We start from the raw sequence: 16,636 nt of genomic DNA on the forward strand, positions 1-16,636 counted from the left end.
TATTTTTTGCACTGCACTTTGAAATATTTTGAATACATACAAATATTATTCAATATTATTTATTCCTATGAATCGTCCTGAAATCCACAATGCCACCGTCAATGCCACCTGCCGCTGCATACATGCATCACTAATTCGCTTGTCTCCAAGCACAAAGCACCTGCAGCAGCTACCTGCTGCTGCCATCTACTGGTATGGAAGAGTAGGCTGCTACTACATTCTGCCAGGCGCTAGACCGCAAAGGCACACAAATTGATCATTTCCCACGGCACACTTGACAATATCTCGCGGCACGGCACAGTTGTTGAAAAACACTGCTCTAGTTTATGAGGCTCCCTGCTTTTCCTCCGTGACCGGTGGCACCTTGCCCTCACTGTCACCTGGCGACACGCACAAAAACACGTTAGCAGAGATGTTGGGCTAATCAATGATAGCATTCGCCCAATATAATATCTAAAATACGTTAACTTAAACAGCCATAAAGAGAACAAACGGTTGTCGTCATGCTGCAAATGAAACTTAAATGTTTGGATACGGTTATCAGGATCTACACATGAAAAAGTATGAATACAGTCACTAGGGTTCAGTAGCACTTAGGCTAACGTGCTAACTCTCTACTTACCTTCATGTTTATCTATGAAGCTTTCGTGGAAAAACTTGTATCCTTTCCTCATCTTTTACTTTTTCGTCACTGACTTCTCTTCCACCATTCTTTCCACATCATCCAAGGAAATGCTGGGCAAATGTTGGAGACATGTACTGAAAACGCGATCCATCTCGGAGAAAGTGAATGGATTTGGCACTTGACCGGAAGAAAAGTTACCCACTGATTGCGTATTTCCGGTTTTTGTGAAAAAGGTCTATTGTGTATATATTTTGTAGGAAATAGTGGAGCCTGGAACCTCTGGAGCATCCTGTGCCACTGCATCACCACCATCTTCATCTACTGCGACTGTGTCACAGGCTGCAACTCCTGCACCTCCTCCAGCTCCTCCAGCTCCTCCAGCATCCCCCTCCCCACGCAAGAGAAAGAGAAAATCTAATTATATGGTTGATTTTCTTAAGGAAGAGGCCACCAAGGAGCAGAAGAGGCACGGAGAGAGCGAAGAAAAGACAGAGCGACTCCTTCGATTGTTTGAGAAGATGGTGCACAAAATGTAACTAGGTCTGTTTAAAAAAATGTTCTAATAATGTTCACATTTGCACATTAGTTCACTTGAATCTCAGAGTCACAATTTTATGTTTGCATTTGTATTTTGCACAATACTACCTCTACCTCATGTTATATTTCACAAAACAATGTTTACATTTGCACAGTAGTACACTTGAATCTGAGAGGTTGCATTTTATGTTTGTATTTTTATTTTGCACAATACTAGCTCTACCTCATGTTTTATTTCCCAAAAACATGTTTTAAAGTTTTTTTTACAAGTGAACAAACTCCTTAACGTTTTAGAAAACTTTATTTCAAACAAACATGTTTGTATTTTTTTTTTTCAAATCAACATGTAATGCCACTGCACCATGTTACAAAAATGAACAAAACAAATAACAAATCAACTATATACAAAAGCAGGGAATCAAAATACAGTCAATCTGCATTGTCCAACATAGCAGCCATCCTGTCTCTTCTGGCATTGCTGGGTGTCTCATTGTGTAACAAGGGTTCTCGTGGTTCTTGTAAAGCGTCATGTCTGGCTCCAGCTGGTCCCCATCTGCCAGGTAAATATTGTGCAGGAAAGCACAAGTCACAACAACTAGTGGCACAAATGTGGGTTTGACTTCCAGAGCTTTGAAAAGTGTTGACCTCCACTTTGTCTTCATCATCTCTAAAGCTGTTTCTATGATGCTCCGTGCCTTTGAATGGTGAAAGTTGAAACGTCTTTGAGCGCGGTAAGCTACAGGTTCTTTGTATGGTGTGATTAAGGTGGCCGGGGTTTCTAAGCAGGGATAGCCTCCATCACCAAGTAAAATGTATCCTGGAGGGGGATAACTTTGTGCCATGCAGAAAGTGCTATTTTTCATCACCCTCGTGTCATGCACAGAGCCAGGAAAAGCGACAGATATATCCAAGAAACCTCCATTTGCATCACAGATTGCCATCATATTGACAGAATGAAAGCCCTTATAATTTAAATAATCCATGGTGCAGTTGTGGGAGTTTTATCCGGATATGTGACCCATCGATTGCACCAGCAACACAGCTAAATATAGGACTTCCTGCAAGCATGGCAAATCCCGGTCCAACTTCTTGAAGTGCAGCTGTTTTAGGGAAGCTGATAGCGTTTGCAAAATTTCTGCATGTTATTTGTCACGTGCACCACACGATGGACTGTAGCTTTGGGCACATTGAAAACACTGGCTACAACACGGTAGGACAAGCCATGAGCCAACCAGTACGTATACAGCAGCACCTCCAGTTGGTACCCCCAGCCACGGTCCTGCTCTCTTTTGAGGAGCCTCTGCAGACTGTTGATGGCCCTTCTGGAGAGACGAAACTCTTTCTTCAGTTCCAGCTCCATGTTGAACCAGAGTTTTAAAATAGGGACATTGGCGTTCAGCTGACAATAACGGAATGTTTGTCCTCTCTGCAAACACACAAACATAAATCATTTTTTAAAAAGGGTTAGCAGATGCATGCAGGCAGTCAATCCCAAATCACTCGATATCAGCTCAAACGCAGACCCCCGTTACCGGAGACACACCACCCAACCCCACACAACTGTACAGAACGTAGCACAGAAAATGTTTACATTTTACCTTTATATTTTTTATGTACTAAACAACACGTTATAGCGGATGTTAAAGCGACACTAAGGAACTTTTCAACCTTAATAAAACATTTTAATATCTTTTGTGATGATACATCGACTTACAGCAGCTGAATGACCCTCTGTCACGGCCTGAGGGCGTCAGTATTGCTTCACTTGGACTGAGCAGCTGTGAGGAGGGTGGTAGGAACCCTGCTCACTAAAACACTCCAGATGTGCGGACTGCTTTACGGCATGAGTCACGTCATGATATAACATTGTTTATCCACCATTAGATTCATGACCTCGTCGCTATCCGTCCTTCACACAGCCACTGGAAACAAATGAAGGGAGTTCAGTCCGACAGCACGCCACCGGGAGCACGCGCCGGGAGGATGCCATGCGCTAGGCCTCATGGGAACTGTGGTATTCCTTCAGGCAAAACACTACCACTTTTGTCCACTGGCGCCGCCAAAATCAACGAAAACTGAAAGTTCGATAGTCTCACATTAAAGCTAGGGTTGGCGATTTGAATGAGATACATTTTTTTAAATACTGGTTAAAATGACCTTCATGACCCGATGGGAAACAATTCATGGTGTGTTCGTAAAGTAGTTTGGAAAATATCCGCTATCTACAGCAGGAGTAAAACGGGAAAAACAGCAACCAATCGTCTTGACGGGACACCTTTTTTTTAAACCAATCAAATCCCTTCGCCGTTCGACCTGCCCCCTGCGCGTACATGTCAATGGCGTGCACTGACCCTGGTTCAGTGCGCGCGTAGAAGGACGGAGCGTCGTTGCAGAATGGCGGAGAAGAATGTTTGGGGCTTTACTTACCGGTGAGTGCGCCATAACTTGGCATAGTGCAAATAAAGAAAAACGAAGAAACGAAGCGCTGAGGACAGGTTACGCCAGGAACGCACTGGACGCGGAACGTCTCCGCGTCTCCGCTCCTCCAATGGGGTGGGAGCTGGGCGGAGCCTTGGGGAGATGCTACATTCGTGCTACATGCTAGTTTTCCAAGGTCGCCAACCCTAGCTTTAATATTGATGCAAAACAACATGATAGCTTTACAAAATCTGTCTACATCACCGAGAAGGTCAGAGGAATGCATCAACAGAACAATACATACCACAAAATTCTCGGACATAACAGCCAATCTCCGGAGAAATGAACACCTCCATATCTTTCTTCGCCTTGACGTAGAAAGGTGAAAAAATAAACAAAGTAAACAAGCAACAGCAACAACTTGTGCTTCTGACGGCAGGATAACGCTGTTACTGGAAAAGTACACAAAGAAATGACCCTCTGTATAACCGGTGTTTTTGCGTCGCGTGTTGTGACATCATAATAGTGAGACAGGGCGCACAGGGGTAAGGGGTGCCTCAGGTCATAGGGCTGAAGCAGTAGCCCTTTATCTTATCCCTATTTTTTAAGACAGAGGGGAAGGGGTAGGGGAAGGGCTAAGGCGAAGGCAAAGGGCTAAGAGGGGGAATTGGGATCAGGCCTTTGTGTTTCGTGATTTACCAAGGTACAGTAAACTTCTGTGTTGGAATCAAGTCACAATGCTTGAAATACGTTGAGAACACCAGGCCAGGAGACCCTAGACCAGCACTGGAGGGTTTTTCTGCAGCTGAGCAGGTTCTCCTCAGGAGAACACACCTGACCTGGTGACGGAGGACAAGGCTTTTTTTGTCAATTTCTTGTCAATTTGTGTGGCTATGAAAATGATTGAGGATCAGTTTTTGGCTTTCATAGTGATTTGCAGCCATTCATTGTGACAATGTTTTCTTTCAGGTATTGTTGAAACACAAACAAATCTTTTGGGAATTTGCCACGTTAATTATTTTATCAAATGTTTTAGATCGCAGTGAGGACAACCCAGACCAGCCTGGCATTATACCAGCAAATCGACATGGAGCCTGAACAAGAGTCCTGCTGTGAGCGAAGACCATTCATACTGTACAGATGTCGACAACCTGAAGAGGAAATACGACCATCATGAAAAGCTGAGGCAGGACTTCAACAATGCCAAGCGTAGAGAGAAGCGCTGCAGAGTGACGTTGGAGGCCATGTTATCTAATGTGGCATAAGTGTAAAAGGACAAAGTCCTCCTGGGGTCCTGGTTCCTAGTTACTCCATATTTTCCCATAATACCCCATCTTCTTGGAACCTGTTTCTCAGCTTCTGTAGGATCAAAGTTACTTGTCTTGTCACTGAATGTGGCCACATTTATTGTTAATATCGAAGAGAAAATCTATTGTTATTACCTAGCTGAGTAATCATCAGTTACAATCCATACTCAGCCAGCTGGATTAAAATGTTCTGGATATTCAGGAACTATTTTAACTGGAGGAAAGTTAGACTTAGCTTCTTTTCAGCCACTTCTTGCGCCTAAACCTGCTCTGAGTGGCTGTAGGTATTGGTCCAGGGCACAATAACATCAAGTCGTGGCACCTTTTTGTTGTTGTTGTTTTGCACCGCGGCTGCAGATGGAGCCGGTGCATGTGCGTGCAGGCGCGTGCAGGCGGGGCCTGCTGCGTTCTGATTGGCTTCCGGAGCGAGACGGACCAGCTCCACCGGGAAGTGGAAACTGCCAATGTCACGCAGCGCGCCGTGGCTCCGCCGGTGTCCGCGTCTCCGACCCCCCCGCGCCACACAGGCAGACTGAGCAGGAGCAGCAGCGGGCACAGAGGACCGAGGCGGCTCCGGAGCACAGCGGCTTCTCCTCGCAGACTGCAGGTGAGGGTGACCGGGCGGCAGCTGCGTGCTAGCCGCCGTTAGCAGGCGGCTCCGGGAAGGAGACGGAGCGGAGCGGAGCTAGCAGCGGCTAGCGCGGCTGGAGCGGCCGAACACCGCGGCATTCCCGCATCAGCGCCGCGCGGGGCTCGAACCTCTGCAGGTGTTAGTTTACACTGATTAACGCCCGTTATCGTGGCCGCGGCGCCTGTTGTGTGTCACGGCGTGGAGCCTCCGGTGAGGGGGGGCAGGTTGTTGACATCTGTACCCCCGGCTGCTCCCCTCTCTTCCCGCGATGCGCGGTGTTCCTGGGCCGTGCGTCCTCTTCCCTCCTGGAAGGTGAGTCGTGTCGTGTTTGTCTGCAGGCAGCATGAACTCCCTCCCGGGAAGAGCAGCCCTGTCTCTGGGCAGGCGCGCGGCGGCGGGCGGCATGGGGCTCCTGACCGGCTCCCCGGGTCACCCTCCCGTGGCGGCGACGGGCGGCAGGGCCTCCCTCCAGGCTATGAGGCTGTGCCAGTCCGGGCCCGGCCGGAAGGGCAGCGTCAGCACCAAGAAGAGGGGCTACGACATCACCAGAAACCCCCACCTGAACAAGGTGAGCCCCACTGAAGAGCTCACACTGTAGCAGGGCAACAGGACCCCCAGGACCAGGGATGCCCCCCATACCAGCCCCACCACACCGCCTCCATACCCCTATACCCCTATACCCCTATACCCCCACACCACCACCGGCTGAATGTGGAACGATGGAGCTCATGCATGGAAATGCTCAACCACACACCTCATGAAGTGTTTCATGACCCTTATTTTTATCTTCCATCTTTGTGTGGCCGCTGTTGCAGTTTTACTGTGCTTTTGTCTTTTTTAAAGTCTTAAAGCTTTTATTTGCAGCAGCATGTGTCCTGCTAGTTCAGTCTGTGTTCGTTTATTCTGTTACTTTTCAACCACATTTCATCCCACTAAATGATAGATTAAAGGCTTATTGGGTATTTTTTGCCAGCGTTTTGTATTCCTTTGAGGTGGATTTGGGTCATTAGTGTCTCTCTGAGTTAATTTCAGGTCATTGATGTCTGAAATTTAGCTTTTTGTGGTCGTTGTCTGCAGTCATGTTGTTTTAACCTAATTATATACATTCAGCATGTCTTAATGGACTGAAGGACATTTTTGAACTTACTGTGTCTCCCTGTATTATATTTTTTCATTAGCTAAACATCTTTTGCCCAGCATTGTCGCTGTTGTTGTCATTTTGTGTTTTCTTGGGCTGGATTTGCTGTGGCTGTGGAACACTTCTCAACTGAAGTGCATACATAAATCTCAAAAGTGGCATGTGAATACCACAGCTTGTTTCTGTAAGAGAGTACAAACAAAGGATAACTTATAAAATCCTCTCCTCTATTAACTAGTGTGGAGGTTAGCCCTGTTTAAAGTGGGGCAGATATACGATCATCCGCCCAGGGCCTTGGCTTTTATTAGACTTTATTGCTGCCTTTGTGTAAAGAGAACATACTAATGTGAGCATTGCTGACACCACAAGGACAGCCGAACGGATTCAGAGACTGAAGCAGAGTTTATCGCTTTGATTTTTGGTTGATGGTTCGGTCTGGGTTCCTTCCACTGCTGAAGCACAGTCAGCACTAAAGCCACTGACTCACAGGTCAGCGAAGGGCGGTCAGGAAGGAAACGGAGACTTGCACTGCAGCAAAGAAAAGCTATGTGTCTGTTCATTCTCAGGGAGAGTTGCTGTCAAACTGTTTTTTTTGTTACACTGAGCAGCAACACAAGTACATCCACAGCTTTCTTTTAGGAGGGAACCACACTTTCACTGCCGGTGACCAAGCCTTGCAGCTTGTCTCATAAAATAACCTCCTTCTGTTTATATCTGGCTCTAAAGTTTTACTACAGGTGCGTTTTCCATTTTTCTGTTTAGTTGTATGTTAACAGATCATCTGTAGCCTGGTTCATTCCACCTGCACTGTCGCCCTCATGAGTTTCACAGTAATAGGTTTAGCTTAAGTCTGTTAATCTGTCACTTTCCCTCTGGATTATTCTCTAACCACAGACATCCGTAAAGGAATTTCCCCTCAAGGTGTTGAAGTGCAGCAGTGTCAAATTCTTATATATGTGGACTCATTTGATATCAGTTGTTCTTGACTCGTACGAAGAAACTGAATGACTGATAAACACTGACAGCTCCTAAGTTTTCTCATAGATTTAACATGATTTTTTCAGGATACAATCAGTATTTTGGCAAATAAACTATTGGAAAAAACTTATTTAATCATGTGAAATGGTGCAATCTGAAGTCATCCCAGTCACATTGTGCCAAACGCCTGTCTCTTCTCAGTCTGCACACGTTTCTGCAAGTTTTCACATTTTCACATTGACGTGGTTAAGGCCTTTTAATTTTTGTTATCTTTCCTTTACACTCTGCAAGGTCATCATGCAGAGCCGACTTTGTTCCAAATGTTTGACGTTTCTGATTCCTCCACCTCACTTGTGGTTGGAAAAACATTGGACTTGAATACGCAGCGTGTTTTTCCATTAACACATTCCCTCTAAATGGATTTTCCACTGATTTAAAAATCCTCCGCCAAGCAAGGCACTGAGTCAATCCAATGGGAGAGGTTTGGGGTTCAGTGTCTTGCTCAAGGACAGATGGGGATTGAACCGGCAGCATTGTGGTTGAAGGATGACCTGCTCTACCAGCTGTCGTCGCCGCCACAGCGCAGCTGTTCGATCTACTGTACATGAAACTACTGCGAACGTCTGCGATCACATTTCACACTGGACCCCCGCCAGCATGAATAATTCATGGGCACAATGTGGGCACACGCACACACACGCACACACACACACACACACACACACACACACACAAAGTGAAGCCAGGAAGGCCGCTCCATTCCTCATGTAGGTCAGTGTTTCCTCCGTCATGAGAGAACGGAGCTGATGGGGGAGTGGGTCTGGGCGCCGTCACTATTGGACAGAATAAATAGATTAGATTCACTCCCCCCTCCGATCCCATCATGCTTTGTAAAGCCTGCCAAAACCGAGACGGACCTGCAGCAGCAGGCTAGTGGCCCGGCGCTGCAGTGCTGTTTGTTATCCAGTGAAACGCTGCTCGCTGCGTATCACTGTTAACTTTCTCTCATCGGTTTTCCCCTGAAATAGCAAATGATTCATCACTAAAACATGAAAAAGAGTGAGAGACCACCAGACTCGGGCGGGGATGTGAGTCACCACAAACACATGAGTCACTGTGGTCTGGATGTGCAGCCCGGTTTCTGGGCTTGGCCTCGTCTGAACCCGCCGCTGTTGTTGAACCAGGTCTCCTCCGCTCTGCAGGGAATGGCGTTCACCCTGGAGGAGCGCCTGCAGCTGGGCATCCACGGCCTGCTGCCCCCCTGCTTCCTGTCCCAGGACGTGCAGGTGCTGCGCGTCATGAAGAGCTACGAAACGCGCTCCAACCCCCTGGACAAGTGAGCCAGCAGCAGCCCACAATGCATCACAGGGATTAGGATTGTGGCGCGGCAGGAGTTCATCCCGCAGAGAGTCTTGTTTATCACGTCTTGATTTAAATCTGCTTTAGCGCGTCACATCTGTGGAGATTAAACACCAGAGGTTTCAGTGTGCTCGCGTCTGAGCCAGTGTTTCAGATGACCGAGATCTGCTGTCCGCCGCGTCTTCCCGCCGCGTCCAGGTACATCCTGCTGATGACGCTGCAGGACCGGAACGAGAAGCTGTTCTACCGCCTGCTGACCTCGGACGTGGAGGAGTTCATGCCCATCGTGTACACGCCCACCGTGGGCCTGGCCTGCCAGCAGTACGGGCTGGCCTTCAGGAGACCGCGGTGAGGTTTGAGCTGAATCCGTGACCACCTGGTGTGAGGGATCGTTTTTTTGTTTTCTAATCCGGCCGCTCTGCTTTCCACAGCGGACTTTTCATCACCATCCATGACCGGGGCCACATCGCCACCATGCTCAACTCCTGGCCCGAAGAGGACATCAAGGTACCGGTGTCTCGCTCCGATGGCGAGCCGCTCGGCGCCGCCCGGACCCTTACAGCACGGCGTGTCTCTCTGGCTGCAGGCCATCGTGGTCACCGACGGCGAGCGGATCCTGGGCCTGGGGGACCTGGGCAGCTACGGCATGGGGATCCCGGTGGGGAAGCTGGCTCTGTACACGGCCTGCGGGGGGGTCCGGCCGCAGCAGTGCCTCCCCGTACTGCTGGACGTCGGCACTGACAACCAGGTGGATGTAGCGCCTGCTTTTTATATCAGTATCTGCTAAAATGTAGAAACTGCTGTGAAACTGTTGTCCGTTTTGTCAATCGGTTGCGTTGTCCGTTTCGCCCAGGCGCTCCTCGATGACCCTCTCTACATCGGCCTGAAGCACAAGAGGATCAGAGGGAAGGAGTACGACGACCTGATCGACGAGTTCATGCAGGCCGTCACCGACAAGTGAGTGACGGCGTTGATGATGATGATGTGTGTTGGAGTTTGAGGCCTGTTCTGTGTGGGGTGTGCATGTTTTCCCTGTATGTATTCTCCTCAGTTCATGCTAGCTTGGTTTGGTGCTGCCACACCTGTGCTTGTCTGTAAAGCTTTGAATGGTCTCGGGCTGAAGTACATCTCACATTTACTTGTAGAGTATGAAACCTCCAGATCTGAGTGTTTCCAGAACTTCCTGAACACCCGAGTGACTGCTCTCACACACACTCCTTTTAAAACCAGCCTTAAAGCACTATAATCATCCCAGGAACTCTAGATAAAATGTGTCATTATGATCTGCAGGTGATGTTTATGTCTGATCGCTGTGTGGCTCCACAGGTACGGCATGAACTGCCTGATCCAGTTTGAAGACTTCGCCAACAGCAACGCCTTCCGCATCCTCAACAAGTACAGGAATCGATACTGTACCTTCAACGACGACATCCAAGGTATGAGGACTGCACTGTGTTGTCCTCAGTAACATCGCTGGGATCAGAGCGTTACACACATCGAAACAATGGTAGCAAACTGATGAAATCAGGATTTTGTCTTTTTTTTTTAAACGAGTGCAGGTCTTTGTTTTAGAAAAACACTCAGCCTGGTAAGAAAAACATGAATAGTAAAGTCTGCATCAGTCCGTGACTTTAAAAAGTGACTGATTTCATTTAATTAGGTGTTTCGATTCCCGGCTTAGCAGAGAATGAGATTCTAACATTTAAAAGACGATTTCTGTTAAAAGTTGCTGATTCTCCTACTTGAGCATAAAGTACTGATGTTCTTTGGTCAGATTGTTGTCAGCTGCTATAAATAGAGGAAAAGCCTCTGCTGCATCATCTGCAGTCATGAGACTCGTTTCGCCCTCGGAGACCTCACAGAGTCCGGTCTGTCCTCCAGGCACGGCCTCGGTCGCCGTCGCCGGCATCCTGGCCGCTCTGAAGATCACCAAGAACAAGCTGTTGGACCACACCTTTGTGTTTCAGGGGGCAGGAGAGGTGAGAACACTTGAGGTGATTAGTAATGTGAAGCCGGGTGAAATGAGAGAGTGAGGCAGACTGTCGCTCCAGGCTGCTCTGGGCATCGCCCACCTGCTGATCATGGCCATGGCCAAAGAGGGGCTGTCGAAGGAAGAGGCTGCCAGGAGGATCTGGATGGTGGACTCCAAGGGCCTCATCGTCAAGGTGACCCCCCTGCTCGGGCGTGCGCCGCCGCACCGCGGCGACACGCTCAGCCTTTCAAACACGTCCCGCCCGCTCACAGGGGCGGAGCCACCTGAACCACGAGAAGGAGGAGTTTGCTCATGAGCACCCGCACCTGAAGACGCTGGACGAGGTGGTGAGCACCATCAAGCCCACCGCCATCATCGGTGAGTGAACGGAGGGAGGCTCGCTGCAGACTCATGGTAGAAGTTGAAGTTGAGGTGTCGGTGAGCGACGCTCGCCGGCTGCCAGGTTGGGATTACACTGCAGCTGGAAGGGATTACATCTCCGTCAGCTGTACTTAAGCTGTGCTGATTTTATATGGACGGAAAAGGGGGATGGGGGGAAATGAATAGCTTGGTGTGCTCCGCTGCAGATAGGTACTTTCCAGGCTCGTTGTTTTAGTGTGTGTCACCTTTTCTCCCAGACTTTCATAACCCACACTGTTTTCATCATTATTCCCGACCAGCTTTGGAGAAACAGAGAAAGCTGTGAGGTGACTTTCTTTCCTGCTGTTTTATTTTTCTATCAATTTATTCATCTTCTTTTGGATAATTTGTCTAATCGAATGCGTCAAAGTTTCAAGACAATTTTTTTTTCTATATTTGCATTCATGATTAAAGTTTCTAAAATCCATGATGATTTAATTGGAATTATCACTGATTCACTGATTTCATGGAAATTAACGGAAAACAATCCAGAAATTGAAGCTGCGGTTCGGTGACGGTAATCCTAAGGAGATGTGAGGAGACGAGTCCCCTGGACAGCAGTCCTGTGGGTCTCTGTCCTCCTGGAGCTGCTGACGGTTGTTTCAGTGGGAAACTGACGTCTCTCTCTGGGTTCTCTCCCGGGCGCTCAAGGCGTTGCCGCCATCGCCGGAGCCTTCACCGAGAAGATCATCAGAGACATGGCGTCCTTCAACGAGCGGCCGATCATCTTCGCCCTGAGCAACCCCACCAGCAAGGCGGAGTGCACGGCCGAGCAGTGCTACCAGCTGACGGAGGTGAGCGCCCGGCCGGCTGCCTCTCGGCTCCCCGCCGTTAACCCTCCGTCCTCACGGCGCCCGCCTCTCCGCTCAGGGCCGGGGCATCTTCGCCAGCGGCAGTCCGTTCAGTAAAGTGACGCTGGCGGACGGGCGCAGCTTTTACCCCGGGCAGGGGAACAACGCCTACGTCTTCCCCGGGGTCGCTCTGGGGGTCATCGCCTGCGGCGTGCGCCACATATCGGACGACGTCTTCCTCACCACTGCAGAGGTGCGGCGTTTCTTCTCGGGGTGTAAATGCGACGCAGGGAGGAGGCGGCGCCGCCGACGCAGCAGTCGTATCGCCTGTCGTGGTAAAGGTGTGACTCGTCTCTGCTGCAGGCGATCGCCGACATGGTCACAGAGGAGCACCTGGCCGAGGGACGGCTTTACCCTCCTCTCAGCACCATCAGGGAGGTGTCCTTCAAGATCGCAGTCAAGGTGGGCAAAACGAGACCTGTGTTGAAAAATGGTAAAAGTACTGATTAGAAAAGATTCTGAAATATGAGACAACAGTAAAAAATACTTTTAACTTTCTGAGAAATCTTGAACAATTTTCTCATGTGTTTCAAATGAGCACAGTAAACAACTATTAATATGTCACTGTGAAACATTGAACTGAATCGTTTTATTAATCTATCAGTGTAACTTGATTAGTCTTGAATTCATCAAGTTCTGCAGCTTCAATTTTAATAACAAGGAACAAGCAAGTTTGGAAGAAATATACTTGAAAACCCCACTTAAAGGAATACTCCGAAGATTTTGGACCCACGCCCTATCCCGATCATTTACACAGTGAGATAAGCTCATAAATATCTTTTTTGTGTCCGTTCGTCCAGCGGCTGGCTCCCAGCTGTTAGCATCGTAGTTAGCTTAGCTCAGCTGCTAGAGGTGAAGAGGAGACAGAGCCGGACTGACGAAAGTGGACAAAATCCTCCTTCCAGTGGTCCAGGGGACGGCGTGTTAGCACGTGAAGTAAATCCGAACGGTTATAAAACATTTTAAAAGACGTGTTTTCCTTTTCAATCCGTTAAAATAATGTTTTGATACACACAGACTTGCGCATGCGCAGTGCTCTGCGGAAGGATATACCGGAGCACAGCGACTGAGTCTATGCTTCTACTGCTGTCTGTGTCTATCTATAAGTCTGTGTGTATCAAAACATTATTTTAACGGATTGAAAAGGAAAACATGTCTTTTAAAATGTTTTATAACCGTTCGGATTTACTTCACGTGCTAATACGCCGTCCCCTGGACCACTGGAAGGAGGACTTTGTCCACTTTTGTCAGTCCGGCTCTGTCTCCTCTTCACCTCCAGCAGTTGAGCTAAGCTAACTACGATGCTAACAGCTGGGAGCCAGCCGCTGGACGAACGGACACAAAAAAGGTATTTATGAGCTTATCTCACTTGTAAATGATCGGGACAGGGCGTGGGTCCAAAATCTTCGGAGTATTCCTTTAAGGACAGTAACGACGTACAGGTGTTTAGTAGCGTGCCACCACTGAATCAGTCTTAATCCGTTATCTTTCGTTAACCTTTTATTAAGACCTTCATGAAAGGGTCAAGTTGTCTAGTTTGGCTCCTGACTTAGATGTATTTATTTTTCACATTTATAGTTAATGTTAATAATTATAAATGAACTGCTACATGAGACAGATGGTTTTTTTAGATGTTCTTTTTACATAAATACAATCTTCGATAAGGTCGGAGGCATTTGGTGCCAGTAGATAATGACCTGTTAACTCCTTTCTTTATTTTTAAATCTACAGAAAGTTAATGACTTTAATAGACTACATGCTTAATTAAATAGTAACTGAACCCTCAGATTATTGATGTGAGTGTATACGTGTATATGTGATTTATACATAATTCCACAGCAGTGTTGTTGTGTGGGTGAAGCCTTCTTACTGCCGGCCAGGATGGATGGATAGAAAGGAAGAAGGAAAATGATGAATTTCAGTTTTCAAACTTTGTGCCCAGTGAGTCAGGAAGCCTTGATGTATGCATTGATTTTCAAACTGTACACAGGCTCCCTCTAGTGGTGAGTAGAGGAACGCCATGCATAGGGGAATAATCTGAAATGATCCAAACTTTATTATTATTGTCTGTGTTTTAATCTCTTTATCAACCTGCTGCTCTAAAGCACTTCTGAATGGATAAGTGTGAGTTTAAGAGCTCTAATGTTGTTACTTGTACATTGGGGTGTAGTTTTTCTTGAATAATCCTCATATACATGTCCTTTGACCTGTCCATGAGATTAAACCAGCGTGTAATCCTTCTAAAAACTGTGTTTTCCTTCCATCTCCTCCAGCTGGTCAACTATGCATACAAACACGACATGGCTTCGGTTTACCCCGAGCCCAAAGACAAGGAGGCGTTCGTTCTGTCGCACATCTACAGTCCCGATTACGACTCCTTCACTCTGGACACCTACACCTGGCCGCAGGAAGCCATGAACGTCCAGGACGTGTGACGCCGCTGTGGTTTTAACGTCCGCCTCTCCTCCGCTCACCTTTCTTTTTAGCTTTTTAGGTTTGTCGTCTTACTTTTATCCGTGAAGGCATCCCACTTTTATTTAGGGTAAACATGAAGTGCATAGGCAGGCTTTTAAAGTCTTTATATTTTGCAAAAAAAGGTGGGTTTTTTATTTTCTCTTTTAGCTTCCAGAGAAACACAGTAGACATACGCAACATATCAGACAACGCTCCCCTCTCGACATCCTCAAGACGTTTCAGCACATAAAACTAGAGAGAAGAGGAAAGAAGGAGCCGCGGCTCACAGCGTCACACACTGATGTATGAGCTTCGAGTCCTGTCAGAAACGCCTGTGCCTCAGTGTGTGACCTCAGGACATCGCTGCTCCACATCACGTCCCGTAGCAGAGTCTCCGTTTCACACTCCCGTCACAACGCTGGTTTTCCGTCTCCGGCTCTACTTCGCTGTGAGAACCGAGTGTTTTGGAAGGCAGGCACTTTTAGATTGTATGAATGTGTCCGGCGGAGGTTTCGCCAGCGAAGAAGAGTAAGAGGGTGTTTTTGTACAGTGCGGTGTGTGTGTGTGTGTGTGTGTGTGTGTGTGTGGGGTGCTTGTCTTTTAACTTTGTACAGAGCTCAGTTGTTTTTGCCAAAGTTACTGATGAACTGTATCTTTTCCTCTCAGAGATTATGATGCTGTGTGGTCTTTAGTACTTAAATACGCCTGAAGTTTCGAAAGGGAACATGGAACTTTTTAAATAAAAACCCAGAAAAAAGTGTGTGTTGACCTCTGGTGGGTTGAAGATTCCTTCCTTCACACTGGGCTCAGAAAAGGAAAAGACAGACGGTTCATAATGACAGTTTATTGAACTGCAACACAGGAAAAGGAATCAAAGCATCAGCAGGTCGTCGGAAAACACGCCGCTGATGAAAAGTGGTCTCACAAAGTATAAAACGACACAGCTGACGCGGCTCAGGTCAAACCTGTTTACAGCTTCATCTGGAGTAAACAGAAGAACAATGGCTTCATAAACACGCCCACCAAAAAGCTCCGACGAGCAGAAAACCAGCAACAGTCTGCTTATTTGGTGTGGAAACATTTCAAACATAAAATAGGCACATTTTCTGTGTATAAACAGATCTGAGCCTTCAAACATGTTCCGGTTAAAGAAACCCTCCTCAGGGATATAGAAAACAGCAACTCATAAATAAAAAAAGTGCTTTTTCTTGGGAGGATATAAAGCTGTCCTATTATACAAGCGTGTGCCCGGTCCACTTCTGATAAGAGGAACTGTCAAGTTTAACCACAAGGTAAAAGTAGACGGCGATGTTCCAGAGAGGTAAAGAAAAGAGTCATCAGTGGGCGAAACTAACAGCTGTCACCTTGGTATGACTAAAAATAGTGATTCAAAATGTTCAGCTTCCTCTGTTTGAAGAAGGATTTCGTAAAATTAAGTCTGTTGTCACAACTCCCATACTGCCATTCATACATGTAGAAGTAAATGGTTAAAAACACAGAAAGTTGCATTTAAATTAAAATACACAATTCTACAACACATGAAATTAAGACATGGTTCATGACAAAAACACAAAACAGTGCCTTCAACTTTGGTGAAACGTATAAATATGGGTGTAGAAGTAGAAGTTAAAATACTGCAGACAGTTCAGCTGAGCTGCAGTTGGGTGATTATAAGTCGCCGTGTGTTTAGACTATGGTCACATGCAAGAGAACAAGAACTTTAAACCATTTCCTGTTGACCTGCAACGCCTTACGCTACCGGAAGAGTCGAAAAGAAGGTGGCAAATGAACCAGCCGCAGACAGGAGAACATGCTGTGTACATTACCACGCCGACTGCCCGAGCTGCTGAATTTTAATTTCGGGGTCAGGATTAGACCGACTGCTCTGGTTCTACATGGAAATCCACTTGATCCAGGTGAGTCGGTTCAACTTCGAGGATTTCACT

The 16,636-nt window shown here is 47.2% G+C and overlaps 1 protein-coding gene across 2 annotated transcripts; it reads left to right on the top strand.

The window, feature by feature from the left end:
* Positions 1-5,338: 5,338 nt before the first annotated feature.
* On the top strand, positions 5,339-15,450 carry me3 (malic enzyme 3, NADP(+)-dependent, mitochondrial). 2 transcript variants are annotated; one of them, XM_030111739.1, is made up of 15 exons: positions 5,339-5,494; positions 5,857-6,086; positions 8,837-8,970; positions 9,192-9,341; positions 9,425-9,500; positions 9,580-9,741; positions 9,847-9,950; positions 10,320-10,429; positions 10,875-10,972; positions 11,045-11,158; positions 11,238-11,343; positions 12,037-12,179; positions 12,256-12,429; positions 12,540-12,638; positions 14,510-15,450. In XM_030111739.1, the coding sequence occupies exons 2-15, from the start codon at positions 5,862-5,864 to the stop codon at positions 14,669-14,671; spliced, it is 1,857 nt and encodes a 618-aa protein (XP_029967599.1). In that variant the 5' UTR covers positions 5,339-5,494; positions 5,857-5,861; the 3' UTR covers positions 14,672-15,450. The 2 variants fall into 2 exon arrangements, with proteins under 2 accessions (XP_029967599.1, XP_029967600.1); XM_030111740.1 differs by having other exon boundaries at positions 5,339-5,490; positions 5,852-6,086.
* Positions 15,451-16,636: the final 1,186 nt, after the last annotated feature.

This window comes from Salarias fasciatus, chromosome 16, assembly GCF_902148845.1.
Source record: "Salarias fasciatus chromosome 16, fSalaFa1.1, whole genome shotgun sequence".
Taxonomy (NCBI): Eukaryota; Metazoa; Chordata; class Actinopteri; order Blenniiformes; family Blenniidae; genus Salarias; species Salarias fasciatus.

Excerpts from the sequence above, each read along its gene's own strand:
- me3 (XM_030111739.1), top strand. The coding sequence starts at position 5,862 with ATGAACTCCCTCCCGGGAAGAGCAGCCCTGTCTCTGGGCAGGCGCGCG. Across the intron at positions 9,342-9,424 it reads CTGGCCTTCAGGAGACCGCG|CGGACTTTTCATCACCATCC; the intron begins GTGAGGTTTGAG and ends TGCTTTCCACAG. Across the intron at positions 11,344-12,036 it reads CAAGCCCACCGCCATCATCG|GCGTTGCCGCCATCGCCGGA; the intron begins GTGAGTGAACGG and ends CGGGCGCTCAAG.